This window comes from Dipteris shenzhenensis, chromosome 2 (assembly GCF_047967505.1).
Source record: "Dipteris shenzhenensis isolate YYH24624 ecotype China chromosome 2, Dip_SZ_1.0, whole genome shotgun sequence".
Lineage (NCBI taxonomy): Eukaryota > Viridiplantae > Streptophyta > Polypodiopsida > Gleicheniales > Dipteridaceae > Dipteris > Dipteris shenzhenensis.
The window spans coordinates 44,206,220-44,222,480 of NC_141597.1; the positions used below are offsets into that span (position 1 = coordinate 44,206,220).

At 42.9% G+C, this 16,261-nt stretch overlaps 1 protein-coding gene across 1 annotated transcript; it reads left to right on the plus strand.

Moving 5' to 3' along the window:
* The first annotated feature begins 8,855 nt into the window (after nt 1–8,855).
* On the plus strand, nt 8,856–13,396 carry LOC147904810 (uncharacterized). Its single transcript, XM_087395591.1, has 7 exons — nt 8,856–9,252; nt 11,359–11,579; nt 11,718–11,876; nt 12,426–12,456; nt 12,553–12,688; nt 12,776–12,859; nt 12,977–13,396. The coding sequence occupies exons 1-7, from the start codon at nt 8,931–8,933 to the stop codon at nt 13,041–13,043; spliced, it is 1,020 nt and encodes a 339-aa protein (XP_087251717.1). The 5' UTR covers nt 8,856–8,930; the 3' UTR covers nt 13,044–13,396.
* Nucleotides 13,397–16,261: the final 2,865 nt, after the last annotated feature.

A 16,261-nucleotide genomic window follows, 5' to 3' on the forward strand; every position in this document is an offset into this window, starting at 1 on the left:
TAACCAAACATAGGAACTTGCATCTAAGAGGCTTTAAAAAAAACCAATACTCACAAAATGCATATCAATTTACTAGTACCATGCATGTAGGGCTTGATTTAGCCTCCTATAAAGTACCTTCCTAAGTTTGCAAACTTCACCTGGTGAATCAGGGATCTCAAAACTTGGTGGTTGTTGCATACACAACTCTTTCTTGATATTTCCATGCAAAAAGGTAGACTTGACATTGATTTACACGACTAGCCATTCTTCTTACATTGCTAATGCCCAAAAAATGTGGATTCTAGATAATCTAGCTTTTTGAGCAAGGGTATCATGCTTTGAGCATCAGGAACTTATTTGGCATCCAAAGGTCCAGGAAGCAGAGGGACGCATGTTAGGACAAAAGACACACATTGGTTGAGAACAGTGGGACAATGGCCCGACGAGGTTGTTCAGATCTTGGAGACGGCTTTGTCGTCGCGAGGAGCCAGCTAGGACACATGAGCTTTCTCATCTGAGAGGGGCAGGCACCAGGGTGATAGAGATTAAGGTATCGATTTTGGCCTCTTGGTGGGAGGGCCTACGTTTGCCATGAACTCCACATTGCTAGGATAGGCAATGCTTGAGGACAAGGGTACCCTTAGAGTCTGCTTTTATAGGGATACTCTCCTCTCTTTCCACCATTGCGTCTATAGTGTGGGACCAGGTAGTCAGCTACATCCAGGTTCAGAGGGTGATGTGGCGAGAGTGTGGGTGACTTGATGAGTAGGCTGACTAGGCAAGGCTTGGCACATTGACTCTAATACAATTCTCTCAGGATTGGAGGAAGTAGTGTGGTGCCTTTGGCTCTAGGAGGGTCGGCCCCTTAATGATTTGTAGTGGAAACTAGGGGAGTGGTTCTAGCCAGCGTGCAGGAAAGAGACTTGGATAGAGTGGAGGAGGTGCCTTCCTTCTGTTACATGATGTGCTGGATTCAGTTAGAGGCCGCAGCTTGGACCCCTTCAAGGGAGCGACACTGGGTAGACTGTACAGCAGGATGTTACCACCAACAAGGAGGTCATCTCACAATTTTGGCCACGTCTCTGAACTAGCCTGAGCCACGAAAGATCTCCTACTTTTTCTGGTTGATGGCTCATGGAGGATTGCCCATCAGCCTGCAGCTAGAGCAGATGTGAGTCGATGGCAGATGCTTTTGTTGTGTAGAGGGAGTGCTGAGATGATTCCTCATTGTATGTGGGGTTGCATAGCTACACAAAGGATCTGACTTGCATCCTTTTGGATAGTGGCCGGTACATAGTGAATGCAGAAGGCCTTCACTTGGAGGATGGTGGCATGGCTCACAAAGGGTGGGCATGCTTTCTCCATCGACCTAGTGTTGCTAGCTTATAGGATCCATGGCTAGTAGGTCTCCCAGATAGAGGCCTATGATGTGGTACCGACTTTCATGCTCATTTCTTGCTTTTTCACTAGAGGACATTGTTTGGGAAACAGTGGCCAACATTACCGCCTACTGGAACATTTGGTTGCTCATTGCAGTTAGGTGATGGGGGGATAGATGGTGACTTCAGCGACCACCCTAGTGGCCATTTGGCAAGATATTATCTTCATGCTACATGCTACCTGGGAATGTGGCACTCCAAGATCAAGAGGGGTTGCCAAAAGGCAGGACCATTTCTACAAGGCTTGGCCTGCATGGATTTTTTACACTTTCTCCATGGCCGATATCTTCTAGATGTATAGACCACCTCAATGGCTGTTAGCCCCTATTCTAGAGGCAACCTAGGCAGCAAACCGGTGCCTTGGGAACAGGCTATGTTTTCTTTTCTAACAGCCTTCTCACTGTATTTACCATCTTCATCCCCTTTATGGAGGCTAGAATCACGGGGTTTATCATGATAGTTGAATCCTTCAACTTGTGCATAACTTTTCACCATGAGTTGAGCCTTGTACTTTTCCGATGATCCAACAGATTTGTATCTAGCTTTATAAAATCACATGGTGTCATCGACCTTGCATTTTTTGGACAATTCACAAGGTCCCAAGTGTTATAATTCATAATGGAACCATACTTTGGCTGCATAGCTTCCATCCAATTTGGATTGCCTTGTGATTTAAACCCAAAGATAGATAAAATAATCTCTAAAACACCAAGACCCCTTCAAACATGCGAATTGTCTATGTTGAAGACTTATGGGCGATGAGCCTTCATCACTTCAGTCATTAGTGCATATGACTAAGTGAGCTTGGGACCTTTGTTTCTCCTCTAACCTCTTTGAATGATGGTGGTTCTATGGTGCATCCTTGATGATCATAGGGTTCTTGTTGTCCAACAGCCACTTCACCCACCTAGACTGGCTTTCGCTTTTGTGGGTTTGTAGGCTTGTCTTCTTTGTCTTCACTTAGCCTACCATCCACCCTAGCGGCATGTAGGTCTGTTGTTGTTGGTTGTGTCGTGGCCATCTAGAGAGAACACCTCTTCTATCGATGACGTTTCATTGCAAAAACCACATCTTGTCCCACCATGACCTTCCCTTTTGTAGGATCATAAGGTGTTAACATTGTGCCTCGTATCAATATTCTTAGAAGATCTTGGTTCTCTATGCATTTGGCACATGCACATAATAATTGCGTCCAAAGTTTTAAAATGTGCAATTGAAAGTGTCCTATCAAAGTAGGCTTGTTGCAGAGTCGCTCTCTCCACTACTTTGGTAAAGCTTTGATTAAGGATGTACATTGTTGTGTTAGATGCTTTGGCACATAAGGTATTTGGTAGATTCTCCCCTTTGAGCATACTGCTCACTTTTTCACAAATGACATGATTTTTTCATTTTGCTACTCTATTTTGTTATGATGCATGGCAAGGAGACTTCTATTGCTTGACTACATGCCTCTTGCAATAACCCTCAAATTCATCTGATGTGAACTCACCACCTTGGTCCAACATTGTATACCATACAATAGAAAAGGCTACCTAATACTTTCATCTTCATCTTTCACTAAGGTCCATGTGTACGGATTGTGTAGGAGCATGTGCTCTATTTGCCTCATTTAGAAATGGTTTTGTCAATGTTTCTTGCCCATCATACAAGCATCACATTCCTCTGGCAAATTTGTTAATACTTATAGGTCTTGCACTATCCCGATTTTCGCATTTCTTTCACTACAACAAGGTTGAGGTGACCAACCATATCACTCACATTGACATAATAGTGTAATCCAAAAGTTCATATACGTTGTTGCATCATGTGTCCCTTCCAACAGCTGTGCCATTGGCATCCAAGTATGTGTATGTGTACACACACACACACACACACACACACACACACACACACACACACACACACACACACACATGCAAGTGCACATGTGCACACATGCACACACATGCACATGTGCACACCCACACACACCCACACACACACCCACACACCCCCACCCACCCACACACACACACACACACACACACATATAAATAAAAAAGGGATTATTTTTGTAATGCCTTTACTATTTTGGGTGATGCCTAACATGTTGGAGATCCCAACATGTACCACTACGCTACTTATGGGGCAGAAACAACATGTGCATAGCAAGTAGCAACGTGGTAGTAGGGACATCAGTAGCAGTGTGGCGCGGCTAGGAACAATGACAGCAACAATAGTAGGTGGCATCAACAACATGATGGCAGCATGGGAAGGAGCAGTAGTAGCAATAGAAGAGGTGTGAGGCTCCTAGGAGGGTGTGGGAGGGAAGGACAGAGGAGGAGGAGGAGGAGGAGGAGAAGGAGAGTGATGGAGGAGAAAGAGAAAGGAGGTTGGAGGATGTGGAGGAGGACAACTAGACACCAAGCATTCCATCCTAGGCACACTTCACTCCATGCTATGAGCTTCACTTTTACTTTCATCTTGAACCACTTGAACCATTAGCATAGCATGACACCCAAACCTAGAGGAGCTCCGAGATAATTGACTATCTCACCACGTTGGATGATTTGCACACCCAGGTCCTTTAGCCACATTGGAGGGGGATCTAGACTAGTTCTAAGAGGAACATTTTGGCCTAGCTACACTTCAACCAGATCCCTTGCAAAACATGGCGATGGAGTTGGAGTCAAGGTAACTTTTTAGAGAGCGCAGGAAAAGCATAAGATACTTTCTTTTTAGAATTGGACTAGGAAAAGCATGTATATAGAGTGGCATGTAAATTAAACACACATTGTCTTCAATCATGGAAGTGTAGGACATTGGGCAAGTCTTTCCCAAGGTAGAGTTACAAATATTAGCCCATGCTACCATTTTCAAGTATTCAATGGGTTTAAATATCTTTCACCTATTAACCATAGACACCCCAAAAAAAAGGAGAGGACATGTGGCAGCTTGGAGGAGAAGAGCCGGCCATGTGTCACAAAGAAGGAGCTCTTGGATGGAGTCTTGGAGGGGGGAGGAGGTGGAAAGACAAGAGGCAGGCTTTGGGGAGGAGGCAGAAAGACAAGAGGCAACTTTAGGGGCAAGGAGGAGATAGAAGGTCAATGAAATGGAGGAGATGGAAGGTCACCTTCGGGAGGAAGGAGAAGATGGTAGGTTAATGGAATGAAAGGAGGAGATGGAAGGTCTTAAAGCCATGGGTTAAGACTTAGCCAAAATTTAAGAATCAAAAATCCACCTTCAGATGGGGAGTGGTTGAGGATGGTCATGCATCTTTGCCCATGCAAAGCACGGGTTCAGTATTCGTACTTACATTGTTGATCGATTTGAGTACTTAAATGACTATATTTGGATCTCATATAAGGAAGTTCTGCTAATTTTGGAGCAAATTTATCAAATTTGAAGCTCCAAATATTGGCCCCACCAAGTTGGAGAAGCTTTACATGTTGAGAGTTGTGGTGCCATGAGCACATGAATTAGAGGCTAAGGTATGGTATAGGAAGGAATTAAATTAGCCACCCTAGGATGTGGACTACATGATGTGGAGATGTGGATTGAGGATATCCACAAGGAGAGATGTGGATGAGAGGATCCCACAAGTGTTGACTATTTAAAGGGCACTCTCTATATAAGAGGCCTATCATGTATTGTTGATATAGCACATTGGAATAGATTGAGTGTTTCATACTTCATGTCTCTCTCTCCATGGCTTTCCGTATTTGGTTTGATCCTCCGTGATCTTTATGCTCATGAAGTGATAGATTAGGCTAGTACGATCTGCACTTTGATATGGTATCAGAGCATAGGTTTAGCTCTCCTAGTTTAGGTCATTAGTAGTTCACTAGGATTGCTCCCATTCCTAGATTAGTTTTTTAGAATGTAAGATTAGTTTTAGATCTCAAGAGTTCTTCATTTAAAGAGTTTAGTTCATTGTGAGCTTGAGTGTTCCTTATTCAGTAAGAGAGAGAGAGGTCTCTAGTAGCCAACGGCTACCCACAAGTTCTACACAGTGGCTCGGCCAATCCCTATGCGAAGCAAAGCAACTAGCTGAAGCCCAACATTGACCTCTAGCAAAGGGCATACTCCACTACCTCGCAGCATCAACAAATCTCTATCTTTCAAGGGCCTAGCTAGCAACATCAATGGCACCAACCTCCCTACAACAGCGGCTTCTTCTAAAGAACCTCTTATGCACAAGACTGTAACAGCGTCAACGCCTGCGAAAAACTCAGCGACTAAGGCGCTTCTAAGCCCCGAACGGCTACCATCAACTCCTAAAGCGCAGCGAACTAGGAAATTGTCCTTGGACGACGGTGGGCTGCAGAGTTCTTAGGGGAAGTGCAAGGCCTACTATAGCGATGACCTTCAACCATCCAGCGACTCAATGTAACTCTGCTCCAGCAAAATGGTGCCTGTGCAGTCCACCTCCAACATCTAAAGCTCACAGCTAGGCCCCTTGCAGCTAGCCAATGACCAAAATGTCCTTAGCATCTCCATTTTCTGCTTGCTAGCAACAAGGCCAGCTCCATGACCGGCGGCTCATGGGAAATTCTAGCACAACTCCAGCAATCTGACATGCATCTCTCCAGCCCCTTCTCAGAGGCCAATAACACTTCGAAGCCTCCGTTGCTCTCCAACTCTACAGCGCCATCACTCCCTACAGTCAAAGCTCCTCGCTCTAAGGCTGTAAGCCCATGAACATCCGCTTCAAAAGCTTGCTACACCTATGACCTCCAAGCTCTCACAATGACTACGAAGTGCCAGACCTCCATCAAATTGCACCTTCACGGGTTTCCATTAACGGCAGCATACAACGGCCAAACAATGAACTAAATGCTAGGCCTTTAGCTCCAAAGACACCCTTTACAACAACCTACTGCAACCATTCAAAGGAACAACGGAACATGCTCCTCAACGCTAAGCTCTCTGCTCCAAGGCTCCACCTGACCATCTCGATACTGAGTTGCTCAAGAAAAGCATCTACGATCTCATCCAGAACAACTTTTATGTCGATTGAAGCAGTAGCTGACTCTCATCTTCGTCGCCACGTGCCATCATCTCCTTCGCGTCACCATCGTCAAAACTCCCACATAGATTTCTTCAAAAGGTTTCTAAGGTTCCCACAAAAAGCCACGTGGCAGGATAAGCTTTAACTGTGGTTAAGTTAATCCAACCACAGTTAACCTTGGTTAGTTGGGTGTGGTCATTGACTGCTGGTTAACTTAACCTGGGTAGAATTAACCTTGGTCAGCAAGTAGATAGGGTTGGTCAAGCCAACCCCTGAAGGGTCAATTCACAATAACCATGGTTAGGGGTAGGATTAGTTAAGTGCCACCTAGGCACAAAGCCCCTTGTTAAGCACAATGTGAGTGCAGCATGTGAACAGCCTCTACCACATCATCAAGGCCCCCTCTTCTTCACAAAAGCTTCAACAAAGCGTAACTTCCAATCCAGGAAGAATTTGCACATGCTTCAAAAAGGAAAAGTGATCATCTTTTTGAGCTCTACGCGTTGTCAAGTCAGAATCATTGTTAGCAATTAGACACTACCAATATTGAAAGAAATCAATTGGTAAGACCTTTGCAACAAATGGAAAAGTGACGCATGAATGCAAAAAGCATGCCAAAAGCACAAGTGCATGAGATGACCATAGCACAAAGCATGGCATCCACATACAAATCATTAAGGCACATGGAAGAACAAAGCATCATGCATCCAGCTACGTCAAGCGAAGAAGCAAACGCCATCGACATGAAGCATTGAAAAGCAAAAAAAGCCTTGCCAACCTTGCTTATATTTTGTAAATCAAACCTGACCACCTGAGAGTAGCTATGAAAGCACCCAAGGGAGGTATTGAAATGTAAAAACCACACTTGACCACCATAAGTAGCAATGCATGCACTAAGGGGAGGTGATGGATTTGTAACTCACATCTAACCACCTTGCAGTAGCCAAATGAATCATGGCACCAAGGGGAGGTGTTGAGAGTTATGGTGCCATGAGCACATGAATTAGAGGCTAAGGAATTGGTATAGGAAAGAATTAAAGTAGCCACCCTAGGATGTGGACTACATGATGTGGAGATGTGGATTGAGGATATTCACAAGGAGAGATGTGGATGAGAGGATCACACAAGTGTTGACTATTCAAAGGGCACTCTCTATATAAGAGGCCTATCATGTATTGTTGATATAGCACATTGGAATAGATTGAGTGTTTCATACTTCATGTCTCTCTCTCCATGGCTTTCCATATTTGGTTTGATCCTCCGTGATCTTTATGCTCATGAAGTGATAGATTAGGCTAGTACGATCTGCACTTTGATATTTACACACACACACACACATGTGTGTGTGTGTGTATTTGATATGTATTGAAATTGAAAGTGCTAATAGTACAAAATCCTGAGCTGTGCTTGGGGCTTGAACCTAGCGCTGAACTCAGGACTGGCAGCACATACACACCCACATGTTTTAGCCCCTCGATCAAAATGCTGCTGGCAGAAAAGCATTTAAATATTATTCTAATTTGAGGCAAGATTTAAAATATGTGGTGTAACTAACTTCCTTATAAAACTTTAATTATTTATCAGTGGTGGATTGGTCATGCTACTCGTCACCTACAAGGACAAGGTTCCCGCTAAAGGAGCTTCACCTATAAGCTTTCAAATAACATGGTAGATGGGTCATGCTACACGTCACCTATAAGGACCCGTCTCTTCTCAGAGGGAGCTTCACTCATAAGCTTTCAAATATTGGTTTCTAACCCATCTTAGATGGGTCATGCTACTCGTCACCTAAAAGAACGCATGTCTTCTTAGAGGGAGCTTTACTTACAAGCTTTCAAATATTGGCATCTTAGATGGATCATTGTAAATGGGTCATGCTTCTCATCACGTACAAGGACCCATGTCTTCTTAGAGCGAGCTTGACCTACAAGCTTTCAAATATTGGTTTCTAACGCATCGTTGATGGATCATCATAAATGGGTCATGGTACTAGTGACCTACAAGGACCAACGTCTTTTCTTTTCAGAGGGAGCTTCCTTTCATTTTTGGCCTGCCTCTAGGTAGGCCTTAGTCAAGGTTAGTCTTGGAGATGGGCAAAATTCCAAAATTTTTAAAGTTTTTATCGTGAATTGTTGATTGGTCCACTTGTCTGTTTTTTGTTTTTTATGATTGATTATCTCCACCTATTCCTTCCTCTTTCTCTCTCTTTCTATTTCAAGGCAAGGCCCCCCCTCCCCCCCCTCTCTCTCCCCAAGTCGTCTCTCTCTCTCTTCCAAGCTAAGCATACGAGGTAGGCCTTTTGAATGCTTTATGAGCATTCATCATGTTTAATTTTGTTTTTGAGTTGTATTGAAATTGGAAGTGCCAATAGGCCCAGATAAGTGGGGCTGGAATTGAGGACGAGGAGATACAGACCACACTAGTATGTCACAAGGAGTTTCACCTAATAAGTTTCCCGCCAAAGCTCTTTGTTTACATTCTTGTGGTGTTCTGTTGCCGTTCCCCTTCCTTTCTCTTCCATGACTTCCAGAATCAAAACAGTAGCTGGCCTCTTCGAGGCTCATAAAAGATTGAAACTTTCCGAAACTACTTCTGTCGATCAATATGACCACTTCAAGCCCGAGATGGAGAGTATCTCGGAGGAGCTACATCGCTCCCCTGCACCTGAAATTTCACGGCAGGAATCTCCCAATCCTCCTTGTTCGGGGAATGAAGGTGGCCTCACTCCTCAGCAAATGGAGCTCAATCGAGCGCAGAAGATCAGGATGGAGCTGAACAAGGCCGCTGCGCGTGCTACGCGCAATCTCAGACTCTGTGAAGACAAGGTCGCGGAGGCTCGAGGTTTTTTCTCACGCACCCTTTCCAAATATACTGCCCCCGGCTCGCTGTTTCTCCACAGGAAAGTACCAAAGTATTAGCTCTGGATGCACCCCTCGTCCGACTTGTTCTCGCTAGCTTGGCGCTTCATAGATTTGGCTTAACGCAGCTCACAGTCATACGCCTTCGTTTGCGTCCGGAGAGTTGACTCACGTTATGTAAGTTCCGTATTATAGGCTCAAAGAAGCTGAACGCTTTAGAGAGACAAAACTTTGGTGTAGGGCAGAACGAAATGTGTGAGTATCTAACAGAGGAGGGCATAAGTCAATGGCAAGCACACGTATGTTTCGTAGTTGAATCTTCGTTCCACCTCTTCTGGCTCCAGAGCACCCCCTTATACTTTAAAAATACGCTAGGAGTGTAGAGGCTTGGTTAGGTTCCTTTGCCGCTTTCTTGACCCATACTGGGTCTCATGCAGCAAAGTCTGTACTATTTCCACTAATCTGTTCCATCTAGTCACATATTATCATTTTGTTACGGGAGACATGGATGTACTTCTACAGCTGCAGCTTTGTTGGCAGTATCACCTCGCTTTATCTCTATTGTATTGGGCAGATCATTGCAAAATATTCATTTTGTAATCGGATTAAATGAAGTTTTCTCTTAGGTCAAATTATGTAATGTATCGGTTTTCAAGACTAAAATGCCTAAATTTTAGCCCTTAATATAAAAGCTAGGCAAAGTCTGAACCAGTTTCTTACCATTGTGGCCTGTAGTATAAAATATATTGATGTCGGTTTTGTAAGCACTAATCGGGCTGCCCCATGTCAATCATTACTTGGAACGTTACTGGGTATGGTCCAATTGGGTGGCAGTGAAGCAATAATGTGGCCATGTTGATCATATCAGTGATGGGAGAGTGACAAAAAAAAACTACGAAAATGGCAGTTGCAAGAATCACTGATCCACCTGCTTCAACTGGGCCACCTTCGCCAGTGTCATGTGACCGACCGACGGCTCCCTCGAGCTCGTTTTCAACAATGTCGTCGTTGTAGTGAGAATCTAATTTCTTTATGCGTATGCCTATTTGCTTGCTTGCTTGTGCGCTACTCAAGCATGGATGACGCGTGCCTAAATATATATAAATTCTCGTATGTCTTTAATCCCACCTGCTTCATAAATGTTTCCTTGATGTGCGAGGACTTGAATCTTTATTTGATGGCATTCTCATATGCAGTTTGACCAATGCGAGGAACATCATTCAAATGTAGCGTGGACTTAAGGCGTAAAATTTGACGTAAAGTCCCTATTTCTATTTGTCATGGTGTCTCATGATACCATCCTGCGTATTTGGCAAAGTTGGCCCTCGGCCCATTCAAAAGAGCATTTGTATAGCCCTGTGTATTTAGAACATCTGCCATAGTGTTTCGCTTGCTTGCTTATCATATCCATATTCTATTGGAATTGTCACTCTAGTCTCCATTGCATTGGCGTTATTCTCCATTACACTTTGGTCATGGTCTGGAACTGAAAAAAAACCTAGTTAGTGGTTTTGAAATGACTCATTCCATCCCTTGAAGTCCTCTATGCACCATTCAAATGGTATTTATACATCACTTTGTAAGTAGTGCATGGAGCAAATCCACAAAATTTTATTGACATGCCATGGTGCTCCGTCAATCCATTGAATGTGGCTCTTCGATTATCTGAGTTCGTTATCACAGACATGCAACTTACGTCCCTGCAGTTGTTGGCTGCCCTGTAAGTCTCATCCTGCTATAGAAAAGCTCATTTGGCATTTGATGGCTTTGGTTATTCCCAACAAAGGGTCTGCTGTCTGTGATTGTGCCAGCTTGAGTATCAAAATGAAAACACTCCTGGAGCTCCTGAAAGACATGAATATATATATATAATGTGCTTAGAGATGCAACATGGACAACACTTCTTGAGCTTTTGTGCTTCCTGCATTTTGGCATTCTTTAAAATTCTTGCCAATTATGGGGTGATTTTTAAAGGTATTATGGAAGCTGCATGCCATTAAAGAAAGATGAACTGCAAGCTGCAACCCAATGGCTTTCCTAATCCTATTGTTATCTTACTCTAATTGTTCATTGTCGTTTTCTTGTTCAGCTGAAGGCATGCCATTTCCAGAGCTCAAAAGTTTACTTGTCGAGAGCAGTTGGTTACGTGCCTTGGAAGATGAACTGCGGAAACCACATATGGAGAGGCTGTGTGAGTATGTAAGACAGGAGGCTGCTGGAAGGTTTCCTGTTTATCCACCTCCAGCAAAAATATTCAATGCTTTTAATTCTTGTCCTTTCGACAAAGTCAAGGTGGTGATCATTGGTCAGGTCAGATTTGTCAACCTTTGTGGACCATCACCTTTGATGGATGTGTTCACATTTGCAGTCCTTGCTTGGGTTCTGTCCTGTCTCAAGCATTGTATCCAGGCTGTAACACATTTGTACTCCTGTTGTAATCTCTTGCAGGATCCATACCATGGTCCAGGGCAAGCCATGGGACTCTGCTTCTCTGTGGAGAAGGGAATCAAGTTTCCTTCAAGTCTTCTTAATATTTTCAAGGAGGTTCATGATGATGTGGGCTCTTCCATCCCTTCGCATGGCAATCTCGAGAAATGGGCTTATCAGGTGTTCAGTAATGCGATGGTTGTGTCTGTCAGTTTGGCTTCTCCCCATTTGACTTGGCTGCTCAATTATGAGACTCCTCTATTTGACTGTGCTGTTGCTTGCAACCCCCATGGCTATTCTATATGAAAGTGACATGTGACATAATGTCGCTCACTGTACGTGCTTCATGGCATTTCCCTATTTATCTGACAACTACTTGCTCTCAAGCCCCCAAAAATGGAATATGAGCGCTCCTTTCAAAACAAGAAGCTCAAATTGCAAGACTAAACAATGAGAACATTCCTAGGACTTAAATGGACTCAGACTTTTTTCCACATCTTTGAAAATTTCCCCCAAAAAAACTTCTTTCAATTATTTTAATACACCAGAAACTCATAATGTTTAATTTTTCAAATTAAGTGGTGAAAACCATGCAAGGAATGCACATTATCAAAATCACTTTCTCAATTTGCATGTGCTTTTCTTCTTTGTTGAGACAAGCTATTGCCTATCTACAAATCGTGAGGCTCATGAGCATGATTTCGTTAATTTCTTAACTTTATTTAACAGGGAGTGCTGCTGTTAAACACCGTTCTTACAGGTAAATACTTATATTTGATTTTTTGGACTTAAACTAAGAAAATGAGTCTTTCTTGTGAAGACTTGTACCTAACCTTTTTGCATTCTGTTCATGCAGTTCGTGAGGGGCAAGCTAATTCCCATGCTAAGCAGGGGTGGGAGGCATTCACGGATGCTGCCATTAAAGCAATAGCACAGCAGAGATCTGGAGTTGTCTTTTTGTTATGGGGGAATTCAGCACAAGACAAAATAAGGTTCAGCTGTGGACATCTTCATGGATCGCATGCGTCTTTGTAATCCTCTTATCTTTCTGAATTTTCTGTTCTGTGGTTGATCGGCAGACTAATTGACAGAAGTACACATTATATTCTGAAGGCAGCCCATCCATCTGGACTCTCAGCTCACAGAGGCTTCTTTAAGTGCAGGTCAAACTCTTTACAACAGGTCCTTATGCATGTTTAGGAAAAGGGTCCCGAACTGCTATTGATTGTTAAAGCACAACAAATTATTCTAGTTTTTTGACCGGACTCTTCTACTTGCAGGCATTTTTCTGAAACAAATAAGATCTTGGAAAGGCAAGGTTTACTTCCGATTGACTGGCTGATCTGAACTATCATTCTTAAATTCCAAAGGTTTGGTAAGTTGGTGGTGCTATCAATGTGGGCATCTGCTCAATATGTTTCTATGACAGGTACAAGTCGTTGCATGCCTGTATATACATACCAAACAAGTTCTGGCAAAGAATATTGCAAACTTCAGCTTCTCAGGCTTGGGTCTTAAAGGCTTGCCTTTTGTCTAATGCTTTCTATGGAGGCCTGAATCGACATGCTCACACTATATCCAGAAAATTGTACTTTTAGTAATACTGTATGCTTAACTGTATGCTTAACATACAGACATGTTCATGTCTCATGCTAATGATCAGCTATTGTGTCAGGTACGAGTACTGAAACATGGTACTCTGATGGTAAAATTCTATGAAATTTTGATTAACTGCAAGGAGCCTGTTTTGGGATGGCTTTGTTGTTGACATGTCTCTTAAGTTGAGTCTGCTAATTTAATGTCACTTAAGCATCTTTCCGGATCCATTCTCTCACTGCTACCAGATTGGAGACATCTCTCACCTACTTGGGCTCCCCCTACACTTCTCCCTCGTCCTCGCCCTTGTCCCTCATCACTTGTCCCCCTTCCCTCTCCCTTCTTACTTTTCTCCTCTCTCCCCTCATCCCTTTCCTTGCATCATTGTTCTCATCATTGTTCTTGACTAGCATAGTGATTTTACTTATGACTTTGCATCATAATCTTCTTTTCTTGTTTATTGGTTGTCTTTGACCAAATTACTACTATATAATTTGACCATAAATGGATATTGTTTTCTAAAAAATTACAATAGAAATTAGCTGAGCGTGATTGAAACAATTATATTTTTTATTGTGTAGAAAAAATCCTTGAGTTCAAAATTTTCAATAAATCATTTTAACTAAGTATGCTTGGCACTTAGCTCAATAAACTAAATCAAATAAGCCAAATTAAACTAAAATAAACTTAAGAAATTGAACTAACGTAAACTAACTTTTCTTTTTTGTGTGAGAAAAAGGAAATATATTAAGATAGAGAAAAAATGATAGAAATGGTTAGTTAAAATGAAGCAACAAGGGCTAATAATGATTTGTAAGGCAGTCGTAGATGGGATAGATCCCCTTGATGATCTAACCATTGCCCTTGCTAGGTTGCTAGTTAAATTTTAGGTTTGTGGAAACGATCCACTGCGTTGAAGCTTGCTTTGTTGGACCTCAGAGCAAGCCATAACCTTATCTCACAAGGTAGGATGCGTAGTCCCAAAGCAAACACTATCTAGAATCTAGGGACAAGGCCTCAACATGCAACTTTCCTCTTGCCCTTATTACCTACACTGTTCTTGATTCAAGCCCCTAGACAAAGGAAACTTGACAAAGAAGACGAACACCAAGGCCTAGAAAGCAAAGCAGTTAGCCATGATGGATCATAAAATGGTTATTGAAAGCCCGAGACTACAAAGGTAATACATATATTTGGGTGCTAGGGTCCCATCATACTACTACCATGGCTCCCATTGGCCACCCCTAGGCACAATAATCTTGCCCTCCACAACAACTTGAATGGAGGCCAAAAAGACATCAGTCAAACCCTAGCCTCATCAAGTGGCACCGTGGCAATAAACCTACAAGAACTTGCCTTTGAAAAAGGATTGCCCTCAAATTCTTATGCTACAAAGGAGGATGTCATCACTGATTGCAACAGTCCCACAAGAACCAATTGCTACAAGGGGATCAAAGCCACAAGAACTTGTTGCATTGCGAGACTAGTAAGAAGATAAGGCAGTTGGTGAGCCTTGATGGGTTCCAAAGTACAAACACTTGAATTTCGCCTCCATTTCTGACCCCACTTCAACATGTAGCTCGGTAGTACGACAAGAACCTATTCTTAAAAAGATAGTGCCACAAGAACTTGGCTATTCATGTCGGGAACACACAAGGCATCATCAACGAATCGGTTGAACCCTTCATTTGCAACTACAAGGCACCATTGTTCGCCTTACTTACAGGTGCTCTCAACACATACACAGTATGGGACACATCTTGGAGAGAGGCAACGCACCCTAAGCACCTATAATCTTGACTTTATTTATTGGGTTACAGGGTCTATGTGAAAATAGAAGGTCCAACTGATATGTGAAAATAGAGAGTCATCACAACAGAGTTTAGGGCCTTAGGTTAAAATAGAAGGTCCAAACAATAGGTGAAAATAGAGAGTCATCACAATAGAGTTCAGTGCCTTAGGTGAAAAAAGCACCTTCCTGATGGTCATATGTCAATTCAGGCACTGTACGCCCATATCAGTGAATCAACACCTCATGAGTCAACTTAGCTGACTAGGTACAAAATGATGCACAGTTCAAGTTTTAGGGTCCATAGGTCATCCCCACCACACCTAATATCAGACATATTGTGTAAGCCATGAAAAAATCGGTCACCTTGTAGTGCCATCAACGCTTTCAAATGCACTCACAGGTCCATAGGTGAAATTTAGGAAGGCCTAGATTCTAGTCAAACCCTAAATAGGCTAGAAAAATAAACTTGCTGCATTAAGGGTTAATGGAGAGACTACTAAAGGATTGTTAATGCAGTGACCCGCTACTATAAGGCCAATGCTGTGACTCATAGTAATGTAACGTGATGATTGGATAAATGCTAATGCTAACCCACGGGGCCATAACGCTAAAGCGACGGTGTAGATTTAACATTAACACTGACCCACGGCCATATAACGATGGCCCGCTGTGCTAATAACACTAACCCACTACCATATAATGATGACTCGTAGTGTTAGCAGATTTCGTATATAAGTAGCCAGTTTGAATATTTGAGTAGATGGCTAGTTATTCACAATGTGATGATTGGTAGGGAGATCGATGGCACCTTCCATTAATTTTCATGCACTTGTGCCAGCAACAAAGGTGCCTCATGTGAAAAAAGAACAACTCATCCACCTCATCTTGAATTGGAACATCATGGGGTGCAGGCTTGGTCAAAGGTTGTTGAGGCAGAGGGAGAGGCTAAGGTTGAGGTTGAGGTTTGTATGGCTTCCTTTAGAGTGGAAGTGCTCACCATGCTTTACGGCTTGCTTGGAGGCACCTTGGTCATGTGCCTACTTGGAGTTTCCCCAGTTTGCTCCAATATGAGGATCACTTTTCTCTTCACCATGAGACTCTATTGGTGTTTGAGGGTGCACGGTCTCTCTTGCTGTGTGTTGCCTTCAGGCAAGGTTGGTGGTATATAGTTCCTTGG